The 23,507-nt window shown below is 35.1% G+C and overlaps 7 protein-coding genes across 9 annotated transcripts in view; 3 read left to right on the top strand and 4 right to left on the bottom strand.

Moving 5' to 3' along the window:
* Positions 1–417: 417 nt before the first annotated feature.
* On the bottom strand, positions 418–1,706 carry LOC138936756 (probable alpha-ketoglutarate-dependent hypophosphite dioxygenase). Its single transcript, XM_070302371.1, has 2 exons — positions 1,396–1,706; positions 418–1,275 (listed from the first exon to the last, which is right to left on the bottom strand). Exons 1-2 carry the CDS (start codon positions 1,612–1,614, stop codon positions 670–672), a joined length of 825 nt encoding a protein of 274 aa, XP_070158472.1. The 5' UTR covers positions 1,615–1,706; the 3' UTR covers positions 418–669.
* Positions 1,707–1,965: 259 nt separating this feature from the next.
* LOC138936757 (MAD2L1-binding protein) lies at positions 1,966–3,493 on the bottom strand. Its single transcript, XM_070302372.1, has 2 exons — positions 2,888–3,493; positions 1,966–2,801 (listed from the first exon to the last, which is right to left on the bottom strand). The coding sequence occupies exons 1-2, from the start codon at positions 3,304–3,306 to the stop codon at positions 2,438–2,440; spliced, it is 783 nt and encodes a 260-aa protein (XP_070158473.1). The 5' UTR covers positions 3,307–3,493; the 3' UTR covers positions 1,966–2,437.
* Spt (Spitting Image) lies at positions 3,469–8,109 on the top strand. 2 transcript variants are annotated; one of them, XM_070302370.1, is made up of 13 exons: positions 3,469–3,880; positions 4,077–4,298; positions 4,395–4,583; positions 4,669–4,842; positions 4,943–5,067; positions 5,159–5,661; positions 5,787–5,989; positions 6,066–6,267; positions 6,349–6,540; positions 6,644–6,742; positions 6,830–7,117; positions 7,186–7,385; positions 7,860–8,109. In XM_070302370.1, exons 1-13 carry the CDS (start codon positions 3,824–3,826, stop codon positions 7,866–7,868), a joined length of 2,463 nt encoding a protein of 820 aa, XP_070158471.1. In that variant the 5' UTR covers positions 3,469–3,823; the 3' UTR covers positions 7,869–8,109. The 2 variants fall into 2 exon arrangements, with proteins under 2 accessions (XP_070158471.1, XP_070158470.1); XM_070302369.1 differs by lacking the exon at positions 7,860–8,109 and having other exon boundaries at positions 7,186–7,749.
* A 576-nt stretch (positions 8,110–8,685) lies between these two features.
* On the top strand, positions 8,686–14,307 carry LOC138937332 (zinc finger protein 62 homolog). Its single transcript, XM_070303504.1, has 3 exons — positions 8,686–8,903; positions 9,360–9,699; positions 9,846–14,307. The coding sequence occupies exons 1-3, from the start codon at positions 8,730–8,732 to the stop codon at positions 13,337–13,339; spliced, it is 4,008 nt and encodes a 1,335-aa protein (XP_070159605.1). The 5' UTR covers positions 8,686–8,729; the 3' UTR covers positions 13,340–14,307.
* Positions 14,308–15,006: 699 nt separating this feature from the next.
* Positions 15,007–18,273, bottom strand: LOC138937334 (transmembrane protein 209). 2 transcript variants are annotated; one of them, XM_070303506.1, is made up of 8 exons: positions 18,117–18,273; positions 17,897–18,022; positions 17,518–17,819; positions 17,085–17,396; positions 16,842–16,975; positions 16,419–16,745; positions 16,076–16,297; positions 15,007–15,994 (listed from the first exon to the last, which is right to left on the bottom strand). In XM_070303506.1, exons 1-8 carry the CDS (start codon positions 18,161–18,163, stop codon positions 15,866–15,868), a joined length of 1,599 nt encoding a protein of 532 aa, XP_070159607.1. In that variant the 5' UTR covers positions 18,164–18,273; the 3' UTR covers positions 15,007–15,865. The 2 variants fall into 2 exon arrangements, with proteins under 2 accessions (XP_070159607.1, XP_070159608.1); XM_070303507.1 differs by having other exon boundaries at positions 15,007–15,948.
* Positions 18,274–18,650: 377 nt separating this feature from the next.
* Positions 18,651–19,960, top strand: LOC138937335 (selenoprotein K). The gene is made up of 4 exons (XM_070303508.1): positions 18,651–18,863; positions 19,106–19,190; positions 19,325–19,402; positions 19,486–19,960. The coding sequence occupies exons 1-4, from the start codon at positions 18,845–18,847 to the stop codon at positions 19,577–19,579; spliced, it is 276 nt and encodes a 91-aa protein (XP_070159609.1). The 5' UTR covers positions 18,651–18,844; the 3' UTR covers positions 19,580–19,960.
* Positions 19,961–20,365: 405 nt separating this feature from the next.
* The window catches only part of Hbs1 (translation elongation factor EF-1alpha (GTPase) HBS1), a 5,421-nt gene continuing 2,279 nt past the window's right edge, over positions 20,366–23,507 (bottom strand). The window contains exons 5-9 of the mRNA XM_070303505.1: positions 22,117–22,666; positions 21,800–22,029; positions 21,483–21,678; positions 21,195–21,400; positions 20,366–21,095 (exon numbers count right to left, since the gene is read on the bottom strand). Of these exons, the coding sequence (XP_070159606.1) occupies positions 20,641–21,095; positions 21,195–21,400; positions 21,483–21,678; positions 21,800–22,029; positions 22,117–22,666 (1,637 nt within the window). The 3' untranslated portion in view covers positions 20,366–20,640. The remainder of the gene's footprint in view (positions 21,096–21,194; positions 21,401–21,482; positions 21,679–21,799; positions 22,030–22,116; positions 22,667–23,507) is intronic.

The following is a 23,507-nucleotide window of genomic DNA, read 5'->3' as shown; positions in this document are numbered from 1 at the left end:
TTAATCCTTCTAAATTTTTGCTCTATTTTGCCTATTTTCTTTAAACGTATCGTCCAAAATACATATAGTTGCTCTATTTTATATTACATTCTACGTCATGAATAATAATTCCTATATTACGAGATTTTTATGGATGCTATAAATAACAATGATCGTCATCCCATTCGGTGATTTCTAACATTGTTAAATATAACGAGTTCGATAATTATGTCTCTCTTTCAGTCTACAAAATGTGACAAATTATATAAAATATCTTTAATTTTTCCAATTATATTAAAATTAATTATTAAATATTAAAATAATTTATCGGATATGATTATTGAACGAAATGCCATTCGAAAGCTGTATCAGCTGACGATGACACGGAGCTGAATAATGAGATTTATCATATATTTCTCTACGTTTAATAATAATCAATGCTTTCAGACCTTCAAAGATTCAAATTTATTGATGGAGTTTCCAAGAAGAGTAGAAAGTTTTTTCTTTTTTTTATATAGCTTACAATTAGTAGTATCATGAAATAAGAATCATCGCAAAGAATATCGTTTATACAAAAAATAATTCAATCATATTCTACGATTTTATGCTCTATTGCATATACATATAGCCAGATTTAGAAATAGAATGGAATATTCGCTTAGAGCTCGTAATTCACACGTTCATTCAGAACTAATGCACGTGTCTATTGACCATCGATGCGTCTCGGTAAATATTGTTACCGCGAAGCACGAGGCCTTGACAGGGAGATTTGTGCACGTCCTCGGTCGGCTCGTCATCGGCGGCTCTCACTTGTATAAGAAACATACGTCGGCTTCTGTCGGATAGATTCAAATACGAGCCGTGAAGCAGCAAGTAAGAAAAAATGACGATTTCGCCCTTCTTGGCCGGCACGGGCACAGCTTTCGACAAGGGATATCTCTCAGGATTGACGTAATGAAATTTATCACCGGTCTTCTCATCGGTCACTCCATGATCCTCCAACGGTCCCAGTTTGTGACTACCTGGGTATATCGCCAGGCCACCGTTCTCCGGTGTCGTGTCATCCAAGTGTAGAAAGACGGCTAGCATGGTGTGCCTCTTATGAGGGAAATAGTGATAATCTTGATGCATCAAGTAAGGCGCTCCCTTCTCCGGCGGTTTTACGTGCGCCTTGGTATGATGTAGCAGGATATCTTCGGTGTCCATGATATCCTCAAGCGCGTCTAATAAATTTGAATGCGTAACTGCCCGGGTGAAAACGCCGCTATGCATTTGCAGATTGTGAATGGATTTTACCTAATACGCAAATTGACATAAAAATATTTTTTTTTAATAATTTAATAATACACGGATACACATTTTTCATATTCGTTTCATTCGACACAAAGTATAACTGTTTCAATATTTCTCACTTACAGTATAATCAATATATCCGGCTGCTTTCTTCATCTCTTCTCCTACCCAGCCAGCTTCCAAACCTGCTAGATTCTCACGATGTTTTCTCTCGAACAATTCATTATAGGCATCTGATATCTCGTTTATCTCCTTCGTCGAATATACATTTGTCAATTTTATATAACCATTTTCGTGCCACAATTTCTTCTCTTCCGGTGTTAAAAATTTTAAGCTAGCCATGTGTCCGATGTAAAGTTTTTGCGCTTATACAAAACAACAATCTCTTATATACGACTTCGACATCAAGACTCGGTATCGCGTCTCACGTCAAATATTAAAATATGCATCACCCCACCCCTTAGAAATGATTCCTCGGTCGGGATTATCTACGCGTGATGAAATATACAGATTCATTTGTTGATCTCTCCAGACTATACAATTTTATAATCTTCTTGTAAACTTGCATGAATTTTTTTTTATTAAATCTATCTCTTAGATTAGTATAATAATTTTGTAAACGATATAATAATTAATAAGTACAACTTGAGATAAAAATATTTAACGTTATATTTATATGTATATATATATATATATGATGTAAAATATCAAATATGCAAAGTGATGCAAAATTTCATTTTTCTTACGATAAATCACCGATAACATAATTCTTATCTCATTTCTTGTATAATATATATGTATATTGACGAATAAAATGTATAATTATTGCATAATTTTCTAGTCCAATTTCTTGATTACGTAAGCTGGTATACAATAATTCTTATCTTGTTATGTTGATACGAGCAAAAACATCGTATTGGTACTTTCTGATAGCGTATGGAAATTTCTATCGTGTGACCTCGTGGAATTTATCGAGTCACATCGTATCGTTGCAATGTCATTGCATATAAATATAAATAGTTTGCATTTAATACTGTTTCACGACTTGCAATTAAATTATTTACGATACGGCTATATATAATACTCTCTAAAGTAAAAAATTATTTAACGCGCTCTAGAAAAATTTCAATTTCCGCTACAATTGTTATATCATAAAAAGTTACGGTCACGAACGAAATTTAAATCCCTTAATAATTTCTTTGGATTGATACCATCGATACAAAGAATGCGTAGAACTATTGTATCGAGTGTATTGCGCGTCATCTTCATTTTCTAACTGTATCTTATACGAGTCATGATATACCGCAACAAGTGACTCGCAATTACACCGCGTATCCGCTCGTGGATCGCTTTGGCATAGTTTGATCCTGAAGCAGCTCGCAGTTTTCATCGGTGGCGCGTATTGCGGTTTAGGCAAGAAGAAGTCCGATACCGAATTGTCATCATTTTTCTTCAACATGACAAACATGTTTGTCATACTTAAAGGTATATTCATGGCCTCCTGAAACTCGCCGCATTCCAATAGGGACCTGTCCGCAAATAAAATTAATGTTAATGGTATTGAAATTTTTTTTCACACAAGCAAACAATTACATTCCCCTCTCATCCCATTAACCTCATGAGTTTTAAAAGGGGTTCTCTCGACGAGTGCTGATATTCTTTATGCCGCTTGCTGTTGAGAATGTACGAGGGGAGCTCTATCACGATGCAGAGCTTTGGCGATAGTATCGTAGCGCCAAGTAATATAGCGACTTCTTTCACGTCGCAACCCTTGAGAAAGAATTGCGAGGATAACTGATCCGAGACGTTCCTCATCATATTCGATAAGGTTTTAAAGGAGATCGCGTTTCTATCTGTCGCCTTCACGCTCGTCTGAAACTTGGCTAACGCTTCGTACGCGAACGGTATCTGTTCTTTTTGATATAGAACGTATTTCACGAGTTCCATCACTAGTTTTGTGCACGAATCATTAGTCAGCGGCTCGTCCAACATTATATCGATCTTCGTTTCGCCTCTCTTGCATACGGAAAACATTTTTCGCCAAATGAAATTCAGACAATTTCAGACCTATAGATATTTATTTAAAAAAATGTTTGTTCCCGCAAAAAAAAGAAAAAAAGAAACAAAATTATCAATGCAGCAGCATTCATACGACTCTTTCTTTTTTTCAAACAAACACAAGGTAGGTTGGGTCGGTCGGATTACGATAAAGAGGAGAGATTAAGTTGGATCGCGCGAAAAGGACCTACTTCACGTACTACTATACTTAAGGGCCTATCCAGACGGACCGGCATAATCGCGTAAACATACGCATAAGGAGATTGATTGGTCCATTTCCTTGTGCGTTTGCTTATGGACCAATCAATTTTCTTATGCGTATATTTATGCGTTCATGCAAACCCGCCCTAAATGTCGGTTGCCGTGTCTAGTTAGTTACTAAATTCGGCTTATTTACATCTGCCGTTGAAATATCGATGAATTTTGAAGTTTCGGCAGAGCTGCGAAAGAGAAGAAAAGAGAACGATTGGGATATAAAGTTTGTAATATAATAATGGATCTAAAGACCAAGGAAATGAGAAAGCAGCTACTGGAACCTCTACAACAGCAGGTGATTAAGCTAATATTTCTCTTTACATATTTAATAATTAATATATTTATTGTACCGAGGCAACATTGTATAGAGGAACATCATAACATATTGCTTTTCCCAAAGATCAAATTTAAAATTTATAGAAAATTTATAATATTAGTACATAGTTATTAAATGAGTTGAATGAAAGTAAAAATTATTTTATCTCTTTCAGATAAACAAGCTGCATTCGTTGCTAAACAATGTTTCTACAGTTAATTCAGCAGAAATTTTGGTTACAAAGTCAGAGATCGTTGAACAACTGTATTCTTTAATTCAGAGATTTAAGAATTTAGCAAGTAACAATAATTGCGATCGTGAAGAGGCAAATGTAAAGTTTATCGATAAAATGACAAATTCAAAATACATTTCTTCGTTGAAGGATATTGACGAGATTGTAAGCGGCGTGAGAAAATCTTAACATTTTATATATTATATCGCTTGATTTTTATTAAAATTTGAAGTTAAATTATTTTATTGTTTCTCTTTTCAGATTAAAGATATTAAAAACAATGATATCGATAAACGTACGACAGATTTATCGCTCGATAATTTCGCATTAGCTTTGCGAGCTTTAGAAGATTTAGAATGTTTGCCATTGAAGCAAAGTTTGCAAGATTGTCTGGATTATGTTCGAGAAATGAGCGTAGCGAGTGAAATTGAGGATCTTCGAAATATAAAAGTAACAATCGGTGAAATAAAAATCTGAACCGAACGTGATACGTCTCTTTGTATTAATATTAATACAAACCTTTGCTATTTTAAAGGAACTAGGGACTTCGATATTGGAGGTACTTGAACCGTTACAAAAATTTAGAAGGAGTCTGGTATCTACTCTTTTGTCGGAAAAGCTGGCTCTATATTCCTCTCAACTGTGCGCATCATTTGAGATGCTAGTACAATTGGCTCAGGAGCAGCATCGGTTAAATGCACCTATTTATGTAATAAATTATTATCTAATCCTTGTTTCTTTATATATATATATATATGTATTTAAATTGTTTCTACATGTGTACGTACATTGGGGAAATGTGTATGCAGGCTTGCAAAAAGTATATTTGTGAAAGAATATGCACTTGTTGCGAAATGATTTTGAACTTATTGAATGGTTCCAATCCATCATTGGAAGAGGAAGCTTTCGAAAAGGAGAATCATTTCGTCTATAGGTAAAAAAAGAAAAAGAAAAAAAATACGTTTCTAGTTGTAATTTTATATTTAATTCGTTCTGATATACGATTTTTATGATACGCTTTGTAGAATGGATTTAGCGTTAGACATTATATTAGAAATGTCAAGCAAAACACATCAGGAGCAATTATCCGAATGTGCAGAACTATGGTTGAGACTGGAGGATGTTTTTTCTCATGCTATGGCAATTACCCAAGTGTGTCAATTGTACAATTTTGAAGCCATAACCGGATCGTGTCAGTCTATAGTAATGGAATATGAGAAATTAAAGCAGCAATTACTATCGGAAACACCAGATACGGCGTTAAATAACTTATTTATGCACACCTTGACCGATGCTCTTTATCGTTTAGAACGTAAAGTCAATGTAGCAATATTGACACTTGCGATGGAGGTGTTCAGCAATCCTTACGCAGCTTTGAGGAAGCTCGTTATGACATGCGGAAATTCGTTGAGCGCGAAAACAAGATCCAAGAATGATCTAAAAAATCTTGTAGAAGATTTTGACCAGCTTTTCGACCAAACTATGCAAATTGGAATATTTGCTATTGCTTGTTGCAAGGATATGAATCGTCAGTCATTTCTCTTTATCAAATAAAAATCATATATAATATACATCTAATAAAATCTTTTCACAAGTTAATAAAAAATTATCTGATACAAATTTTTTTTTCTTTTTTCTTTTCTTTTTTTCCAGGTAATAATAAAATTCGCAATTGCCTCGCCGGATTCGAATCCTTAGAGACGGAATTAATTTCTGCCATAACTTCCTTCTACTTGCATCCAGATAATAAAGAAATGCGTTCTAGCGTCAAATTATTGACTACACAGTGGCAACGAGAAATGAACAAATTTCAAACTGCCGTAAACTTTATTATAAATTCAGCTGCCTTTTGTGAAGTAAATACAATATATTAAATACATTATAAAGAATTATTATATTTTTAGAGAATACTCGAATATATCCTTTTCTCAGATAGTTATGGACAGTCTACAGGAACGTATAACGGAAATCTCGGATTATCTAGATAACAGACAACCGGTAACGCAACTTCATGTACAAGGCATTGTTCAACGTGCTTCGGCTTTATCTAGCCAAGTGACAACTATTGTAAATGACATTGGTACCGAGAACATTGATCGTCGTACAATAATGATGACAAGAGAATTAAAAGCAGGTAATTAGGCTACATTACTTTTTGAATACGTTATAGTTTGTCACATCAGGATACGTCACATACTTATTTACGTTACTATAGCTATATTTGAAGCCAATAAAGCTGCCAAGACTCTCCTGATTGAAAATGCGACAGAGCCTCAGCAATTGCGAGTGATAAAGCGATGTGAATTAATATTGAATGTCGTTCAAAGATTGCAACCTGCTCTGTCCATGATCATGAACAGTACTGTACATGAAAAATCTGTAAGAACCCAAGAGGATTCCAACCGTGGTATAATAAATAATTCCGTTTAAATAATGCTTTATAGGATGCAAACGCTTTTTGCTAATAATTATAACCCCATTAAAGAAATATCAAATTCTTTATATTGCAGGTATTTGTATTTCAAATACAAATGTCAATTTTCCATCCACAATTTATGGTTTGCCGCGCGATGAGAATAGTACAGTCTATATCAGAACACCCTACACAGGTCTGTAAGAATTTAGAAATATTTCGTATGTATTCTGCATATATTTATATATTTTTTCAAGTTAACATATATAAATTTATGTTTTAGTAAAAGCGTATAAATCGCAGGTATCTATTCAACCGGCAAATAGCACAATGCAAAAGTCATCGGGTTTGTCATACTTGATACCCTACATAAAGAACGGTCGCACTTTGCGCAGCGAACATTCCGTCATGTATAATACACCGCATAAAAATAAAGATACAACAGAGCCGGTCGTTAAAAGCGACATATCCCTTAGGAATTTATCTAGCATTAGACAACATCTTTTTAGTAGAGATAGTTTTAAAGTTCATTCAAACATTGATATATCCGAAGATAGTATGGATTTAACAGGTAATGCGTATTTAAAGCAGTAATTTAACAGATAGGAATTATGATTACGTTAGAAATTGTTTTTTCAGCTGTTTTAGAGAAGATTACCTCGCCATCTTCATCGGGGCATGCAACGTTTTCATCTTGCAAATCCTTAAAAGTGCAGAATGTATCTTCTGAAAGTAAAGCAAATAAGGAAGTTGCTTCCAACACAATCGCAGAAAAATTATCTAGAATCGTTAAACAAGAAACAGAAAGTTGTGCAAATAAATCTACGACGATAGAGAAGGTGGGTGATTGTACTGTATCTGGTGGTGGCGATGCGTCTTTGGTCACGAAGACCTGTCAAAAGCTTAATAATGTTCAACTTTCAAGTAATAAGATCTAAAAATCGACATTAGAGAAACACGAGTTATAAAAAAGGAAGATTATATTTTTCATATACATATGGAGAACATTAATTATTGTAATTTTTGTTAATTATAAAGAGTATTTAAGTATTATTACAATATTATAACGTGTAATTTGTATTTAATATTTAATTAAGCATGATAAAACGAACACGAATATTAATTGAATGTCAATTCCAATATATACGATAACTGAATCTAACAAAATTTAAATTTGAGAATTGTATAAATGTTGAATTTTATAAAAATTTAATTGTGTTTATAATATGCGAAACAATAAAAGATAGAAATGTTTTATTCTATATATTCTAGTTTTTTTCCTTTCGATTTTATTAATTTCTCACTTTATTCAGGAAACATGATATCCCGACATCAAACATCATCCTGATCAATCAAATGCGCGCAGTGGATCGAGTGAACAATCCGAAGAAAAATTATTCTTATTATTATTATTATTATTAAACTTTTTAAATTCATATCTATTAATGACGGTATGAATATATATATATATGATTATTTTTATTAATTAAATTATGTAAATCAGTTTCGACATTACAATATAGAAATATAATTTAATTAAAATAATCAATTATATACACGCAATTATGAAATATATATGAATTAAAACTTTATCCAATAAAATTGAGAATTATATATCTTTTCAAAATCATTTATTTTTGTTATTCAGCGGAACGATCGTAAAAGAAAGGAGTAGAAGCTATAAACAATATTTTGAGTTTCATGCTAAATTTTCAATTGAATTATTTTATCCGATCTTTCTAGCTGAAATTTTCCTCTCGCATTTTTTTTTTTTTTTTTTTTTTTCAAGAAATTGATAAAAACATATACTTGTTTTATTATAAAAAAAAGATAGCTATATGATATATAATTAGAAATTTTCGAGAATATCGTCTTTTTATTGTATATATATATACACTTTCTGACAATCTCTTCCCCTCTTCCCCTCCCACTCTGCATATGCAATACATATACGTTCAATATAATTCGTATGCTGCATATATGTAATAATAATAAGTTGGTGTCAGGTGGTGAGATGAGAGAAGAAGGTGAGATAAGGTGAACGGACTAGAATATTAGAGAGATAGAGATGGAGAGGGGGAGAGAGAGTGAGAGAGACAGAGAGTGAGAGAGAGGGGGGGGGGGCAGTCCAATTCGCGAATCGCAAGTTGGTCCAAGTCCCAAGTCAGTCCACCAAACAAAACATGGACGCCGTAGAAATAAATACGTCGGATCCGACGCGGAGCGAGGACGCGATCGCGTCCGCGGTGAAAATATGCCGCGTGTGCCTGCTCGACAATCCGATGATGCGAGATCTCTTCCTCGAGAGAGGGGTCGCGTCCCTCTCAATGAAAGCGATGAGCTTCACCAACGTTAAGGTTAGACATATAGTTTGGAGGTTAGATACCGACGATCAAATACTCGCGATCACTACTCGGTTATTATATTATCGTTTCTTTTTTTTTTTTCCTCTCCTACGATCTCGTATCGATCTTTCAGATCAAGATTCAAACCTTCTCGCTATTCGATCTATCAAGTACGAATCGTATCCTGTCGAGAGGGTACGACAGTCTTTACATATCCTGTACACATACTTAATAATGTGAGACTGATGTAATTTGATTTATTTCTTTCCCCCCCCCCCCCCACGTGTACAACGAACGCTAGAAAGCCCAATAATTATTATGATAGATCTTGTTTTAAAGCACAAGGTTTTGTTGATTTATTTCATCGATACGTAAGCTTATGTTAAATAATGTATTGGATTTCCCATATTTTTTCTGGTCTTCGAATGATCATTTTTTTTACCCTGTATAAATGTATATTTCGATTAGATGTTACCAGACGACGGTCTACCGGCACAGGTGTGTTGTGTTTGTGCCGACAAATTAGAGTCGGCGTATGAATTTAAGTTACAAGTGGAGCAGGCTGACAGCGTCCTCAGAAATAGGTTCATCGGAGGGATAATAAAGGAGGAATTGTTTCTTAACGAAGTCGAGATACACTTAGATGACGAAAGGAACGATGATACGGACGACACGAATGTCAACACCGATTATGAGACTACTGTCGCAGTTCTACCGGAAGAGACAGACGTTGATAAAAACTTTTTGAAAGAGCAATTAATGATCTTGGAAAATGAAAAATTAACAAATGTAGAAGAAATGCAACAGAGTGAGTAAAATACACTTAATAATCAATCAATATTTCACAGACTCAAATTTATAAAAAAAAAAAAAAAAAAAAAATTGTTTTAATAAGAAAGAATAATTTAAAGCTTTTCGAGTTTTCTTAATAAGTAACATATTGAATTTGTTTAGATGCGGAACAGGATAATTCGCAGGAAATTACACAACAAATTAGTCAAAGCGTCACAGAAGAGTCGCAGCAAGAATTAGTTGATACGGAAGATAATGATATACCAAGTACTATCGAAGAATCTAGGAATCGAAAGTCTTGTATGAACGAAAATATCATAAATTCGAATTATATAGAGGCAATTCCAACGGAGGAACATGATTATATTATGCAGCAACAGTGCGCGTTGCCCGCTGAACAATTTCCTTTGCAGGGAAGGATACACATGAATATACAAATTGAACAAAGTATAGCGGAATGCCAACAAACATTATCTGAATTAGATCAAGAGAATCGAGTTGAACAAATTCAGGAGGATAAAGTGGAGCAAATTCAAGATGCTCAAGAGCGGCAAATTCAAGTGAATCAATCTGAGCAAAATCAAAGCGATGAAAAGAAATCTTTCAACGAAGAAATGTCTACTGAAACTGATAACGAGCCAGCGGTGGGACAAGACTCATCTCAAAACGAAACTAGAAGAAGTAAACGTAGATTAGCTCGTCGGACGTTCGCTGAACGGGATTCCGACCAAGAGAACTATTTCGAAAATTTAAATCTCAGTTCTCGATTGAAAAGAGCACAGGCGGATAAGGCGGAGAAGATTTTCTTTATGTGTTATTTGTGCGACAAACAATTCCTGTCAAAAAGCGTTCTGAAGGAGCACATGCATTCTCATGAAGAAGTGAGGAAAGCGCTCTCTCTAAAGAAAACGCCGGAGAAGCCGCAAAAGATACGGACCAACATCTCCACCATCACCACGAAGACTCCGCCATCTGGAAAAAAAGCCAACAAGTGCCCTTATTGCGGTAAAGAGTATTTGTACATAATTTCGTTTACCAAGCACATTAAACAGCACGAGCGGGAGCGAGAGGAGGCGAAAGAAGATCCTATGCCGCTCGAAATTTCGTTCCACGAAGATGAACATAGTCTAGACTTTGATGGTAATAATTTGGACAGAGAATATAGAAAACGAACGAGGAGAGGAAGTATAGGTGACGGAAACGACGATACCACGACGACCGACAACGATCAGGATAAAAAAAGAAAACGGAATCGTGTCGAAGAATTCGCATGCGACAAATGTCCAGAGAAATTCGATACGAAGCGAAGCTTGCAAAAGCACTCGCTCGCGCACGTTAGCTTCAAATGCAACGTGTGTCACGATGAGTACGACACTCTGATACAACTCAAGAATCACCGAACGAAACATGTAGTCGAAGGCGTACTTACGGAGCAGGATTTAGAAGAAGACACGAAGCAGATGATGGCCAAGAGCGTCGAGAGCTACGATGACGAAGACAACAAGAACGACGACGAGGAGGAGGAGGAGGAGGAGGAGGAGGAAGAATATAATGATGGCGAATCCGCCGAACATGCGAAGGAACTCAAGTGTCAAAAGTGCCCAATGACGTTCTCGCGCAAGAAATTGCTGTCGAGACACACGGAGACGGCGCATACACATGGAGCTAGCAGCTACGATTGCAAGATATGTCGTCAACAGTTCACGCGGAAGGATCTTCTGCGCAGACATACCGAGCAGCACGCGCGAACAAAGACCTACAAGTGTACTCAGTGCAACAAAACTTTTGGTAACGAGCTCACTCTAAGAAATCATCTGGTCGCCACGAATCACAAGACGTTTATACATGGACAAGAATACGATCCGAACAAGCGTATAAAGCGCGTGGCTGCGAAAGCAGCGCAAAAGATCATTGATAAGATCAAAACGGAGGACGGTTTGGAGGATTACGACGACGATAACGACAATGTCGATTACGACGCCAAATTGGACGGGCATTATTATCACCGTAAGCGCGACGCTACGCCAAAGAGTTATAAGAAGGAATTAGAATGCGCGACGTGTAATAAGAGGTACAGCTCGAAGCAAGCGTTGACGAAGCACATGGAACAGCATGTGAAAGACGAAAAAGCGGCGGAGAAGTTGAAAAGGGCCGCTTCAGATAGGAAGGAGACGCAGAAAACGAATAATACGACAGGCGATAACGACGACGACGACGACGACGACTCGGATTTCGAGAGCGGTCTCGATTGGCCGATGGACAGTCACGAATGCGGCACGTGCAAGAAACGCTACAGCACGAAGAAGTCGCTGCTGCGACACCAATTGTTGCACGAGGAACCGAACTTTGAATGCGACATTTGCAACGTCAAGTTCTATCGTAAGGACAAGCTAAAGGCGCACTATGACAAGTGCTCCGAGAAGAATCCCGATCAGGTGAGGAAGTGCAATATATGCGGCGACAGTTTCGAGAATAATGAGATCCTGCGGGAACACCGGGCCAAGCATGTCACCGAAGGTATCTTAACGGAAGAAGATTTGAGAGACATCGAGCCGAAACCCGAGGAGAAGAAACCGGGCGAGAAAATCGGCCGGAAGAGGAGAACCGATATCGTAGGCCTCGAGTGTACCGAGTGCAACAAACAGTACACCTCCAGGAAAGGTCTTTTACGGCATATTCAGGTACACGAGGGCAAGAAATACTTGTGCGACATATGCCCGAAGAAGTTCTATCGACGGGAACATCTCAAGATCCACGTGGCCAAGCACAATATGATAAAACCGTACAAATGCACCCGCTGCACCAAGCGCTTTATCAAGGAGGAGCAGCTCAATAATCATCTGTCCAAGCACGATCGTACTTTCAAGAAAAATAAGGAAACCGATAGTTCGAAGAGATTTCTCTGTGAGATCTGCAGCAAGAGTTTCACACAATCGACGACGTTGATAGCTCATCTGCGCGCGCACAACGGTATCAAACCGTACGTATGCCAGGTCTGCTCCAGACCGTTCACCACCAACGCCTACCTAAAGATGCATATGCGCACGCACACGCAAGAACGGCCATATATCTGTCAATACTGTTCGCGAGCGTTCGCGCGAGCCGACACCTTGGCGAATCATCTAACGTCTCACACCGGCGAGGCCAAGTATCACTGCAAATGCTGTCCGAAAAACTTCCGTCGATTGAAATCACTGAAGGAGCACATGTTTATTCATACGGGTCAGCGACCTTACGAATGTCCGACCTGCGACCGCAAGTTCAACAACAACGGCAGCCGCTACGCGCACAGTAAGCGTTGTAAACAAAATCTCTTGCAGAATCAGAATCGCGCGCAGCAGATGATGCAGCAGCAGGTGCAGTCACAGCCGCCGCAGCAACAGCAACAACAATCTCAAGTGCAGATACAAGTACAGCAGCAGTCACAGGTCAGGATGCATCAGACCACGCTCGGCCAGGCGCAGATCGTCAAAGCGCAGAACATCAAGACGATCGCTATAGCGAGGCAGGCGGAACCGACCACGGTGGCTACGACGCAGCAAGTGATGCAACAGGAGATATTGATGCCGCTCATTTTGCCGCTTACCGTCACCCTCGCCGACGTAGGCGAGGAGGTGATATTACCTGAGGGTACAAAAATATTTACCACTTCTTAATCGAGCCATTATCTCCCACCCTCCTCGATTAAGATATAAAAGGAGAGACATTCCTCTTGCGTATGAAGATACATTTTCGAATGAACGAGCCGAACGAGTTCTGTTCTTCTATCACGGCTCTCTCTCTCCGTGATTCTCCCGTTTTCATTCCCGCAATTTTTTCGAAAATTGCCCACGGGAAAACCGGAAGCGATGCTATACGACGTGATATCGGATCGCTATTGCGTGGATATCGCAAGAATTTGCTTGCATTGACTAACGAGCGTGATACTCTGGCGCTAGGTGTACTGTTAATACTGATAATTATGTGAATTTCCAAGAGAAGAAGAGAAAGAGAGAGAATCATTTCTCTCGATTATGTATGAAACGTTATATCGAAGTTTATTTTTACAATGGGTGAAGGCGTTAATAAAACATATAAATATACATACATACATATATATATATATATATATATATATATATATTTACATACATAATTTATCTAGAAGTTCCAAGAGATGTGTACCTTTCCACATATAATAACGCGTATTACATCAGAAATGAATAGAGTAAACATATTTGACAAATCATTACGGATAGATAGGAGAAGGCAGATATCTTTGTCATAAATGTATATGTAATATAGATAGATTTCCTTTTAAGAAACATACATGATAGAGATAAGAGAGTACTGAGTATAAGCTTTTAAATACTTAAAGCTTAATATGTATTAAAAGATAATATCTGTACTTTTTCAGTTAATTTGTTCTTCCAGACTTTTTTTTTTTTTTTTTTTTTTTTTTTTTATAAATAAAAATATCCATATTGAAAATATTGTATTTTGTTTGTAAACAGAACAAAGAATAGTTATAAATCTAATAATATACATATATTTAACATTATTTTATTTGGAAAACACACAGCAATTTTTTAAATATAAATAATGAAACACACAGAGAGATATACATATGATATTACATAAAATAATTTTTATATATATATATATCATTCTTTTTAAAAATCTTTGTAAAACTTTTTTTTTTTTTTTTTAAGTTGGCTTTGTTGTACTTGCTTATTTTTTTTCATTAATGCTATCTCATCAGGGTATTGCATGTAATATTAGTTGTTATATGAAGAGTATCTTAAGCGATTTTATAATACCAACTCTTATATAAAAGCAAATTACGGATGAAAAATTATTATCCTCATAAAATATTTCTTATATGCCAAGTAATCAGTGTCTTATAAATTTCATATATTGCTGAATTTAATAATATTTTCCGTTTATAAAATATATAATGTTCGAGTATGCCTTTCGAAAGGCGTTCTTACAAAATTATATAAAGATTCTAGGAAGTTGTAAATTTGGCAATAGATAAGTTTTATGAGCAATGTACTCTTATAACATGCTCTTACACGTAATAATAATTCATGTTTGCGTAACAACTGTAAAGCTAATACGAGACTAAACATAATATTGCGTGTATAAATACATTATATGGACGTTGTTACAATATGTATGTGACATATTATTTCTTATTTAAATTTTGTTGCATAAATAAAATATTTGTTCTAATCTTACATCATGGTTTATGATATCAGAGTTATTAAACACTTGTTGTATTAACTTCTATTGTGTGTATATATATATATATATATATATATCGGTTCGAACTGAAGAAATAATTTGTAATTTTACAATGCATTATAATCCAAAGAGTAATAAATTATAAAACCTCGTTTAAATCTACTCTTTTATATTAAATACGTTTCGACGATCGAGCATAGCAGTAAAAGAAAAAGATATATTTAGAAATTCATATACGATTTGTTTTCTTTCTGTGTCCTGTCAGATGTGAGAAAAATTGAGATGGACATTTACCATTTTTATGCAAAGTGATATAATGATGATGACAGAGGTTACAGAATAATACAATTTCTGAGAATAATGCAAATGTTTTCAAGTGTAGCGTATCTACATATCATATAGTTGCAGTATAATTTATATATATTCATTTCTCATTTTAAGATATAAAAAAAGACATTGTGTGTGTGTGCGTGTGTGTCTGTGTGTACACACAAGCCAGAAAATTTTTTTTTCATATAATTGATGTCGCTGGATATATATATATATATATACACACACACACAACATACATATTTTTCCTTGAATTATTGTAAAATAAAAATAACATTTAATCATTGATAAAGTTATCAATTTTGATAACATTTTTCCAAAATACAAATAAGTGAAGATCCTTCTAATCAAGGATTATAATCTCTGATTTCTTTATACATGGCTGCTATGTGAATAAAAAATTTACTATATTCAAATAATCGGTTTCTTTCTGGCACAAATGTTTCAGTTTTATTTAGCAATTGTTGAAAACTGACACGATATAAATACATACAAAAGATGTAAATATTATACAAGTCAAATGAATGCCCCAATGATGCACAATGTCTTTTTATGATAACCAATACCCCCATTTACTTTTCCTTTTAATAATTTTATTAGACAGCAAATGAAAAAATTGCTTCATCTCAGCCATCTATCACCCATAAAATATTGATTCCCGACGATCCTGCATTAACTCGTCCCAACATGCCGTGATCTCGTGTTTTGACTATATATAAAAAAAGTAAAAGCGTATGGAACAAATTATTGCGCCCCTGGAAATGTAACACGTTATATAGCAATGAAAACATATAATATAATATAATATATAATCACATGATAAATATTTTAGTTACCCGTTGTACTTCTTCGTAATCGCTCGGAAGCGAGTCGCCCGACAATGCCAAACTATAGTGCGGCGGATTCGCAGACTGACAGACTATTATCGGGCCCTTATTCCGCGGTAGTTCCATGCCAGATCTTGCCATGTATCTTGATATAAACGGTCTAGCATCCGGTTGATCTAAGGGCGCTTCCAATTGTGTGTCCATATAAGTCGAAATTAAATGCATTATTATCTACAAGAAAATATACAAAATATGTCATTACAAAAAAATCAATGAAACTTTTGAAAATATATATTTAAACTAGAGAAGAAATATTTATTTATATAATTTTTTTATATATGCTTCCATATACCGCGGAATCGGTTGGCAGACTGGTATCCCATTCCTTGCCATTGTGAGACCCGCCACTGTTCCATTTAAATTCGCTCATAGATCCTCCCTTCGCAAGTATCTTTATTCGTTTTACGAGATATTCCTGATTGTTAGAGAGTTCCAAAAAGGGAACCAATGTGGGTAGAGTAGGAATCACGGAGATCAGAAACGGTGCTTGTGCGAGTTTTCTGAGTCTATCAAGCCCCACGTGGCCCGGTTGCGAATCGTTCAAACCGTGACGCACTAATGCCGCGCATATATTATCTATCTCCAAAGCCACACGTTCTACAACTGTTTTGCTAATCCACTAAAGTATTTTATAAAATTAAAAGTATTCAATTATGTATATAATTCTTACTTCTCTAACAGCATGTATTTTCATGTATTATAATATAATTCTTACCATACGAAGATTGGCAGTCCATTCGTTGACCTTGTTTAAATCAACTCTGTACTTCCTCCATACATCTAATGCTCCAAACGTGCCTCTTGGCGAGCTCCCCTCTTCGGTACCGGGACTAGCCGCTTTTGTTTTATCTAAATAATATAGTATAAATAACATTATGCGCTAAAATAATTTTACACAAAAGAACAAAGCAAGAAGAATATAAAATAAGTTTAATATGAGATAAATTTTTTGATTTACCGATGGTAGGTGCAAGCTGATAAGCGCATCTTCTTAACAGCGGCGAAACTTCACCAGGAGTTCGAGTAGCAGGATGAGACCAGAAAGAACTCAAGAGATTGGAAGGTTGATCAACTTTTGTGGATAGTGCACATTTTCTTTGCTGTTCAATTTCTTCGAGATAACTCTCCAATTCACATTCATCTTGAATAAGATCTTCGTTTGTCAGACTACCGTTTGAAGAAACATTTAACGATCTAAACAATCCATTAGAGCTTACGGCTGATTTAGGAGATGTAGGGCTAGAGTATTTAAGAAACGTCGAACAGTCCTCTTGAAAAAAAGAACAAAAAAAAAAATAAATAAATAAATAAATAAATATAAAAAACTATGCTTTGTATTATATTAAAATGTAAAGTATAATAAAAGATTAAACAATCAATATTTGGCATACTAATGTCGCTCAAAACTGAAGATCCAAGAGTTGTTGTACGTCTACTGAAATTTATGCAAGACAGATTCAATGATGGGCTTGGATCTGGAGTTTTCTGTTTCTGAGGCACTTCAATCTTGAACAGAGGATCATCTTCCGTAATTCCTAAAAGTGGTCCTTGTTTGGGACTGAGTATGATTGGCTTTAAGTTCAAGATAGCCCATGTATATCGTATAATATGATACAAAGTGTTTAACGCAAATATTGATGCTAGACACCACTCGATCCAATAAACTGGCTTATAAGCGGGTCCACCGTAAATACTGAAAACAAAATTAATGACTTATAAGCATTACTTTCCGTTTCATATTCCGTTAAAGAGAAACGGAGAGAATCTTACATATCAAATACTATAATACTAAGTAACACGCTGTTGATGAAGAACCATGTGACACTGTTACGTGCTTTGGTTTGCATTTGTCTTAAATCCAGTAACTGCTGCACTTGCGGCTTAGGCGTTAAAACTCTGCAAATAAAACATTTATTGCAATTTAAAGAGTGTTTACTCACATGTAAATACAATCTAACCTCGTCGAATAATATATGTAAATGTTTTTCACCTTGCGTTAGGAGATATACATTTCATAGGTGAGTGAAAATTACTCATTTTAATAAAAGTCTACGCTACATTAATGCCGAACAATTACTATCTTCTGTACTACTCCAGCGGACAAAACATGATTTCCATTTACATTCAAATGCATGTTCCTTTAAATTTGCTGCCAACAGTACAATTTTCTATCATTATTAGTCCCTATGTCATCATTTCGAAGTCGATCGATTATCGAACAGAAAATTTTTTAAATCCCTAAAAATCCCTATAAAAATTTTACCAAGTACTAGATGGGGACTTTTTCTCCGTGCTTTTATTTTTCACCCTATCTTATTCTCCAATCCAATCGAATTTCGTATAAGGGAGAATTCACACCTTGGCAGAAAAGCAGAAGCCAATCAGAACTCGTGCTAGAAAAGTAGAAGCCAATCAAAACTCGCGCTGAAAATAAGCAGTACATTCTGCTTTTTTTTTCAGCGCTAGTTCTGATTGACCTCTGCTGTTCTGCTTTTCTGCCAAGGTGTGAATTCGGCCTAACGCTCACATCGTTTTGTCTGACGTATGACGCATATTGACGTACGTATCAGAGCTGTCAGAAAGAACATGAGAATGTAAAATACGCATAGTAATCTCATACGAAACACGTATATCACGAAAACTGACGAGTCAAAAAGAAACTTATTGTTAGTATCTATAGCGAAATACTACTTGCCAACAAACGCTATTGTTTCAAATATGGTTTATGTCACAGACGGTAATATACTTTAGATTGATTTTTTTACGTTTAAAAATATTTTAAGTAACTTCTTCAAGTTAGATAGATAGATAGATAGATAGAGAGAGAGAGAGAGAGAGAGAGAGAGAGAGAGAGAGAGAGAGAGAGAGAGAGAGAGAGAGAGACTATAATCCAAGAAAAAATATTTATGTTTAAAAGATATAGAATCCCTGTGTCTTATGTATATGTGCATTAATTTGTTTTCTCTCTCTGTCTTATAGATGGAAGTGTAGTAAAATCTATTCCGTGGGGATTAAAGAGAGTTTTTGGGCTTTTCACAGGAGTAATTTATATGATCATTATGTTGTAAGTATACTTAATAATTGTTTGTAATGATAACTCATTAATATACATTTCATTAATAATCTTTCTATTCGCTAATTATATAACTGTTCTTTTCTATTCTTTTAACGCATACTATTATAATACGCTGGAAATAGTTTTCAGACATTAATCAATCCTGGTATGAATGGAGCAGAAAGTCAATATACGAGAGATTATCGATCAGGAGGATCTGGGTAGAGTATTTTTTCTTTAAACAGCATGTATCGATCGGTAAACGTGTAAAGTAATAAATTTCGCAATTTTTTTTATTATACAGGCCGCGTCCTCCACCACGTAGGCTTGGTAGACCGAATACAGGAAATAATGTCGACATTCCATTCTTCGGAGGTTGTAGTAGTTGCGCGAGATAAAATATTTTTAAAAATTTATTTACTATATATATTCAAATATGAGAGAGATTTGAACTAACTCATTGATATTGATATTAATTGAAAGATGGGATATGCGATTGTATTTATATCAATTTGTCTAGCGTCTTCTACTATGGAATAGTAAATAACTTTATCTATAATATTATATAATTTTATGGTTACCATGTATGTTTACATGTGCCATAATTGATGAATACAGGCAAAAAGACGGTAATCGTTAAGCACACTGGAATATACAATGCAACCAATTATACCATTTTATTGTCAAACTTTTTTTTTACTTCTTTGCATTGTCCTTACTTCTTTATTGTATTGTATTAGCATAATTAATCAATATATCAAAATTTATTTTTACAACAATTATCTCTTATTATGGATATTTTTTCATAAATTTTATAAAATATTTGAGTCTCTTTTATATATTGTATTAGCTTTTAATAACTTGAGGATTTCATTACATTTATTTTGTCATACGACGAGTTTGTCAAATGTATCAGTTAATTATTGGACAGAGAATTTCTAGGATTTCCAAAATTTCTTGCAACAGCAATCGATCAATACATTCAACATAGCTTGTCAATCGACAAATGTAATAATGCCCCAAGACTACAATATTTCTTTAACATACATTTAACATCATAGGTTCTTTAAATCATTAAGAGATTCAAATAATGCAGAACTATAATTGATACAATCATTAATGATAATAATAAGTAATATCAATAATGAATATAATGATCGTATCTTTATTGGACATATTAAATTAATTTGACATTCAACATATGATATATTACAAACACAGAAATATTTTACACGATACACATTAACTAAGGAAAAAGTCAAGTTAAAAAAAAAAAAAAAAAAAAAACCCCTATTATTGTAAATAAAATAGAGTAACAACCTAGCAAATTTTTATTTATCAGCCTGTGTAATATACAAATACAAGAGCAATGTATATATAGATCCAAGTGATATCTCCGTGGAAAAATTACGTTGCTCATTATGTTGAGACTCCATTTTCGAAATGTGTAGTGTCAAATTTACAAAATCTTTGTAATCAAACCAGCTGCAATGGTGGTACCCTCTAATCGTAACATAACTCTTCCTAGCTGCTTAATATCCTTGTACAACTCCATGCAGACTGGATTTTGTGTTACAACCTCGATGATTGCGCTAGAATTCTTCGGTAAGCAGCGCGGTTTCTTCTTGATCATGTCACCGGTACCTCGATGAAGTTGCGCTATTAATTTCGTGATAAACGCTGGCTGTACTAAAGACTGCTGATGCATCACCACTGGAAGCCCTTTCGTGATTGGTCTCGCTATTGCAAATACAACTATGTGCGCTTGAAAGCACGTTGTTACGGGCACTGGATTCTGCGGATTACAAATAATATCGCCGATGCCTACGTTTTGCTGATCAATCCCTGCTAATGTCAGCGCAACGTGATCACCGGCGAACGCGTTTACCATCGAGATCTCGTCCAACTGGAGACCTATATTTAAATACGAGAAAAATTATGAAAATATTATATTCTTCATATATCGTATACAATGTTCTATCTTGTTATGGATTCAATTTAAAACTTACGAACCTTTAACGACCGCAATCTCGTTTTGAGGTAGTATTAATACCTTGTCACCTAAGGACACCATACCCGTTTCAATGTGACCGGATACACAGAATCCGGACCCGGTACCCTTAAATATATCGTTGACCGAGAAACGGAATGGTTTATTTACAGGTCGCTCCGGGCATTTGAAATTATCAATTACATTGATTAAAGTAGGTCCGGTATACCTGTAAAGAATTTACTTGTTAGTGAGAGATAGACAAAAATATGCACATGTGGAATATCGAAATATATTAATACAATAGTTACCAGTTAGAGAGCTGCTCCTTTGGTTTCGTCACGATATTTTCGCCGGATAAACCACTACAAGGTACAAAGGTAACAGTATCTTTAAAACCAGCTTGTTTCAAGAAAACGCTTATTTTGTCGACTATCTCGTTGAATCTGTCCTTGGACCAATTTACAGTATCAAGTTTATTTACGACTACTGCTAGCTGCGATACTCCTAAATATTCGATAAAAATTTGAAATAACGCAATTTAGAAATAAAAAAAATTGATATTAAATATATCCACACTTCTTGTAAAATCAAAATATTGTAGATCGAGACTGTTGGGATGTATTACCCAAAGAACGAAGTAACAGTGCGTGCTCGCGTGTTTGTCCCCCGCTGTCAAATCCAGTTTCAAACTCGCCTCTGGTCGCATCAACCACCAATAAAGCTACGTCTGCTTGCGTAGCGCCGGTGATCATATTTGGAATAAAATCCTTGTGGCCAGGCGCATCTAGCAGAGTGATAGATTTTGTGTCCGTTTCAAACTTCGAATGACCTATATCCATTGTTATTCCTCGCTCTCTGTTAAAGATACATCATAATGATAACATATTTCCCTCTAATAATTTTGTGATTGAAACTTGTGATTGAAGGATGTCGAGTAATCACCTTTCTTCACCAGTTTCATCGAGCACCCAAGCGTAGACGAAAGACTGCTTCCCTATCTTCTTACTCTCTTGCTGATATTTGTGAATGAGTCTTTGCGGCACTTGACCCAAATCACATAGTAGTCGTCCCAGCAGCGTGCTTTTTCCAGCGTCGACATGTCCCACAACTACCAAGTGAAGCTGCTCCTTGTTATCACCCCTCTTGCTCTTATATATTGCTTGAACATCAACTTTCTCTTCATTAGCTGCGTTGGATTTTCCTTTGAGATCTAATTCTGGTGTTACATGACCCGATATGGGTGATTGACATCTCGGACTGTTAGTTTTCCACGAAATCGTTTTCTTCTCTCTCTGTATGATATCCACTTTGCGTTTAGTTTCAGGACTGTTTCGATTGGAAGACGGGCTCTCGCAGCGTGGATTCGGTAAATCTGCGTTTTCTACACCGCTTAGATCGAAACCCTTCACGACGGGTTTTGTTCCAGCAGGAACAACCTTCACGGTAGAAGGCGTTGTAATTTGCAATGCAGACTTGGATGATAATTTGTTACCTATTATGAAATTTAGCTATGCTAGGATAATTACATAAAAAATAAAGGTAAATTCTTATATAATTTGTTAATATGTATATACAATATGTATATATATTTTTAATATAATTATACAGAAATTGTTTGTATAAATATAAATATGTTGTATAAAATCATAGTAATGTAATGTTATTATTGATTTTGTTGTGCAATATGTTGCAACACATTGCATAGCAAATAATGAAAATGAAATTATATATATATATATATATATATATATATATATATATATATATATATATATATATATATATATATATATACATACATACATAATGAAAGAAATGTGTGTAATAATTTTAATAATTGGATATCTGATTGAATATAATAATTTCATTAATAAAACCTAAATGTGTTATAAAAGGATAAAAGTATATATAATCTTCGATACAAGCATCATTTCACTCATTACACTCTTAAATATATATAATTGTTAAGATCGATTTGAATATTGATATGGAAGAGAAAAATCAAAAGATTTAACTGTGTTGTAACTTTGTACGAGGACTTTAAAAACTGGTTTTTTTGTCTTCCACTTCCTACACAAAGTTTTCCCAAATACTGAAACATTTTTTTTCGTATATGGAAGTTTAACATGTCTCAATGCGCATAAATTTAAAGTGATAGGTAGCGCATTCGATAATACACTATTTTCATTATCTTCCATACATATTTCCAAATTAGGCATATCGTAATAAAATTTTCTCGATATGGCCGTATTAGCATTATTAGAAGCGCAGTCGGTCAAAAGTTCTGCTTCCTTTAAAGCAGTACTCAGTACTCTGCGTTGATACCACTGCTT

This window comes from Polyergus mexicanus, unplaced genomic scaffold, assembly GCF_030449975.1.
Source record: "Polyergus mexicanus isolate NDT 795.1 unplaced genomic scaffold, iyPolMexi1.0 SCAF_10, whole genome shotgun sequence".
NCBI lineage: Eukaryota > Metazoa > Arthropoda > Insecta > Hymenoptera > Formicidae > Polyergus > Polyergus mexicanus.
The sequence above is the reverse complement of the archived record's forward strand: the minus strand, read 5'-3'. Positions and strand labels throughout refer to the sequence as shown.